The sequence below is a fragment of the Rutidosis leptorrhynchoides genome, chromosome 1 (assembly GCF_046630445.1).
Source record: "Rutidosis leptorrhynchoides isolate AG116_Rl617_1_P2 chromosome 1, CSIRO_AGI_Rlap_v1, whole genome shotgun sequence".
Classification (NCBI taxonomy): domain Eukaryota; kingdom Viridiplantae; phylum Streptophyta; class Magnoliopsida; order Asterales; family Asteraceae; genus Rutidosis; species Rutidosis leptorrhynchoides.
The window spans coordinates 586,946,308-586,950,958 of NC_092333.1; the positions used below are offsets into that span (position 1 = coordinate 586,946,308).

General features: G+C 31.2%; 1 protein-coding gene across 2 annotated transcripts; it reads left to right on the forward strand.

Moving 5' to 3' along the window:
• Positions 1-2,619: 2,619 nt before the first annotated feature.
• On the forward strand, positions 2,620-4,422 carry LOC139883097 (uncharacterized). 2 transcript variants are annotated; one of them, XR_011771830.1, is made up of 5 exons: positions 2,620-2,719; positions 2,834-3,034; positions 3,497-3,679; positions 3,908-3,983; positions 4,289-4,374. XR_011771830.1 is itself a non-coding variant. In XM_071867323.1 (4 exons), the coding sequence occupies exons 1-4, from the start codon at positions 2,711-2,713 to the stop codon at positions 4,325-4,327; spliced, it is 432 nt and encodes a 143-aa protein (XP_071723424.1). In that variant the 5' UTR covers positions 2,620-2,710; the 3' UTR covers positions 4,328-4,422. The 2 variants fall into 2 exon arrangements, 1 of the variants encoding a protein (XP_071723424.1); XM_071867323.1 differs by lacking the exon at positions 3,908-3,983 and having other exon boundaries at positions 4,289-4,422.
• The last annotated feature ends 229 nt before the right edge of the window (positions 4,423-4,651 follow it).

Here is a 4,651-nt window from a genome sequence, read left to right on the forward strand (position 1 = left end):
TTGGTATATTATGATGTTATTAAACCACTGATCCAGCAAATTAGACTAATGCATCAATAGCGTTTGTTATTGACCTGTTTAGTATCAGTTTATTGACCTGATAGATATTCTATGAACGCAATTACAAACCCTAAACAAGATCTGAAACTATGAACGCAAATATTAATCAAATCATATCTGAAACAAGATTTGAAACGAAATAACAAACCCATATAGATGATGGCGGCGGCAGCGGTTGTTGTTAATGCTTCCGTTCGTAAATCCGACTATAGAGATCGACCACACCACACATCTTTGTTTTCTTTTGCTTCAAACCAACGCAAGTAGATGATGGCGGCGAAGTTGGTTGTTGTTTACTGTATGAAATGAATCTATGATTATGATGATGAAGATGAACGATTTATTGGGGAATCGATGAAGATGAACGCAGGAAATTGTTTGTATGTATATGAATTTTGAGAGCATAGTGGTTATTTTACTTGCGATCAGAGTTAAGTAGGAACAAATTATGCAAAGACCCCTAATTTTGTTTCATTATCCCTTTTTTTTAAGGGTATAATAGAGACATTAAGTCACAATGATAGATTTATTAGCTAATATGTTTTCCAGATGATTAATGGACATTGGATCAAGGGGTATGGTGAAGTAATTAGTTGATCTAATGGTGATTAAAGGGTGTTTGAAAATATTTATTGCTTAACAAAAACCCTCTTTTAAGGTATAGAGTAGATTATAATTATAGTTATAATTATAATTATAATTATAATGTGTATGTGTGTATGTGTATTAAGTAGAGCTAGAAATTGAACTTAATATACTAAGCTCAAAACGAGTATTATTTTCAGACGTAACTCAGCTTGCTTTTACACCTAATAAGAAATGGAGTATAAATTAAGATAAATTCCCGAAAATAAAAGTTAAATTCAAATACCTACAACTAAAAACTAGTTAAAGTTTAGTTTTAAAAGGCATACTGACATTTTGACTATTATGGTTGATAATATCACAGGAAGAAAAGAAATAAAGAATTTTGGTGATCATGTTGAGATCACCGTCCAAGTCGGTACTATTTCTTCATATTTGGAAATATGTGTGTCAAAGCTTTGGAAGCCGAACGGATTTTGACTTTGACCCATGAAATTCTACATACATTTATGCATTATTGAGTTGGTCCTTGAAGCACGTAATATGCCAACCTCACACGTTATTCGGATCTTCTAAACCATTACCATATGCAAGAGTTATTACTATATTTTGTAGGCCATAATTTCGTTGTATGACCAAGAAGGCAAGAATTAACAACTACTTACAAAAGGAGGCATCATGCGCGCGTGGGTTTTAGCAACCCGCTTTGAATAGGCTTCATATTTTTATTGCGTTTTTTTTGTTTCTTTTTTTTTTTTTAAATAAATAAAAACTTTAACTTTTATAATCAACAGAACTTTTATCAACCAATTAATGAGTCAATCAAAAAATTACAAAGAAAGCCGCTTCGCAAATAAAAAGCAATACTAAAAAACAACAAACCCCGAAAGCAATCTAAAAGCGAGCCGACCCTAACAACACCAATCAAATATACTTAACAAACAAACTACATCGGAAAAGACAACCGAAAAAATAGAATCAAACCTACAAAAGCATATAACTTTAATCACATCAAGCCAAAAGAGAACTGACCAACACCTAAAAGCCCAAAACCGTGCGACCAAAGGAGAATTCACAAATGATCCAACAAACCGAAGCGAACCAAACTCACTTCCCTCTCTTTCCATTCCTTGAAATTTACTATCGATCTTTTGATGACTCACCGACTTTCCTCAACAAGAAATATACGAATATGCCTTAGTAGATCCCAAAGAGGACCCCGTCGAGAGCCCACCAACTTGCCTACTATCGGAGGGGGTCCAAGAAACGATTTGAAGAAACCTCCATTCGCAACCGAAGAACTAACACCCGCAGGATCACCCTCTTCATCACAAAGAACAAATGCGTCATTGCCACTCGTATCAATCTTGTTTCATCTAAAAATCTCAAGTAATTGAAGCAAATTTGTATTCCATCTGTCTCTAAAAATAGTGTCTTATACAAAATTTGGTTGAATTTAATATAGATATATGATAAATGTCATAATTGTCATGTCATATGTAGTACTCTGTAATATTTAATATATGTTTGACTAACTTTATTTAAAATATAATCATTGAGATTAAGATAAATTAGAGAATTCATAAAATGGACATTAAAAAACACGTTAACAAATAACATAACACAATTTATAAGGATAATTACTCTTTGAGCAGAAATATTCTGTAATTACGAGTAATCTTTTTTTGGTCACCACAAAACGTCGAGCTGATCATGATATGCATGCATTTCCACTAACATGGCATCTTGTCCATTAAACAAAAGCATACACTTGTGCGGTTATCATGTGAAAAGAGACTTTTCATATACGAAAGATAATAAATAAAAAAATCACCTAAGTAAAAATATAAAAACAAAAACAGTTTACTTTACAACTATTAGAAAAGTACATGACCTACAAATTAAGTCATCTGTTCATATCTATCGTAGTCACTACCATTAGTACTACACTGTAATTCATTTGTCTACTTATATTATTATTCGCGGTACACCACTGCTACATTACTCTTCCTTTTCCACCCTGCACCATTCATAATTTTTTTGCATTCATCTCCATTTCTTCTCAATGAATAATGTAAGTTCAAATGCTTTGTTAATTAATTAATACCTAATATATGTAGTATAGTATAATTGTACGTAATTAATTAAACTTATGTTTATGTTATTTCTGATGATATTCCACATGCAGTATTACAGAAGAAACCATGTTCCGGCTTTCGGTAGCTGGGATTGCAACGATGATCTCCCTTTTACGCAATGCTTTGAATCCGCTAGACAAGCCGGTTTGATCCGTTGTAGTTACTCCAGTGATCGTGATCTCTACGTTGCCGGTGATTTGTACGAGAATAACATTCTTACGCCCGCTATTATTGTGGCTCCTAGACCTAAAGTAAATTGATTTGTAATCGTTTATGACCATTTCTTTTAACTGCTTATTGCTATTTTTGTTAAGGTTGATAACTAGTGACCTAGATCGGCTCATAATCGATTGTGGCTATGGGATCACATGTCATTGAACCCCTAACCTTCTGCCTTTTGGTAGCAGATTGGTCTACACATTATCAACTGAACTACGTGTCATTAGGCTTATTGCTTTTTAAGATAAAAGAAACAGTTTTAGCATAAAATTTGTTTAAAATGCTTATATGTTTATTGCTTTTTAAGATAAACAGCTTTAACAGTTTATTTTGTCTTTATGTACAGATAAACAATTTGATTTTTATATGTATATGATTATAAATTATAATTATAATTATGATTATATATGCTTAGGTACTTGATTAAATTACATATATAAGTATTTTTGACCAAGTGATCGAATTAAACTAACTTGTGTTATGTTATGGCATAGGGCTACCGGAAACCAACTAAAAAAGATGCGTGGACTACGTACGACTATGAGGTTAAAGAACCACCTATTCCGGTAGCATCGCAACCGTCGCCGCCGTCACAGACATGGCATGTTAAACCAAAGGCCGTGGATGAGGATTTGTACAAGATCTCGCCGGAGCTTCTCCGGGCAATGACCAAAAGAGTGAGTAATTTATTAATTAATAATTATAGTTATTGGAAATGTTTTTATGTTGAAAAAAAACAAATCATCACACAATTGACAATTTTATCAGACGTATTTGAATTGAATATTTGATAGTGGAGCAATACATGTGCTTAAAGTCAACACTCCCACTACAAATAGTCAACATTTAAGTTTTTTCCTTTTAAACAATATTAAACGTTTTTTATTTTCAACTTGTACCTACAGAATATTTATCAATAATCTACTTACGTTATCAAATATCTTCGATGACGTAATTTTCTAAGTTTCAAGTAAATTAAAGGTAATAACCATAATAATCGGAGTGTAACCAGAGGCTAAATTTGAACCTAGATACAAATGCGGCGAGTGTAAATATTTAATAAATTTTTCAAAGTCATCAAGTTTAACATTAAAAAAAACCTTATTCTTTGAAAAAAAATTAGTAGATTTTTTTTTTCCCCGTTAAATCCAAGTGAGACGGATATCTCCTTTGTGATACATTAAGTTTCGTCCCTAATTGTAAGTTTCCGATGTAAGTACAAAATGTGATGTAACTAACGATGTGAGATTTTTTTTTTCCTTTTTTATTTTTTTTTTTTTTGACAGAAGAAGAAATGGAGATTATTTTCAAGCTGCATCATGTGAATCAAACCTTATATATCAAATATTATAAACAATTCATTATTCGTCAGGTGTAATATCTTTGTGTAATCAAAGTTTTATAATTTCTAAGTAGTGACATATATACATTATATTATTACTTTATTAGTATGTTTTCATTTATAATATATCATTTATCATTTACTTTATCATATACATAGAGTAAATTATACTACGTATTATTGGTCCTCGTGAGTTATTTAAAATTATACCCAGAGTATTATTATTATTATTATTATTATTTTTTTTTTTTTTTTTTTTTTTTTTTATTATGAAATGGAAATTATATTAACTTAAAAGTTTTAAAAC

Coding starts and splice junctions, on each gene's coding strand:
- LOC139883097 (XM_071867323.1), top strand. Junction 3,035..3,496: donor TTGTGGCTCCTAGACCTAAA/GTAAATTGATTT, acceptor GTTATGGCATAG/GGCTACCGGAAACCAACTAA. Junction 3,680..4,288: donor TCCGGGCAATGACCAAAAGA/GTGAGTAATTTA, acceptor TTTTTTTGACAG/AAGAAGAAATGGAGATTATT.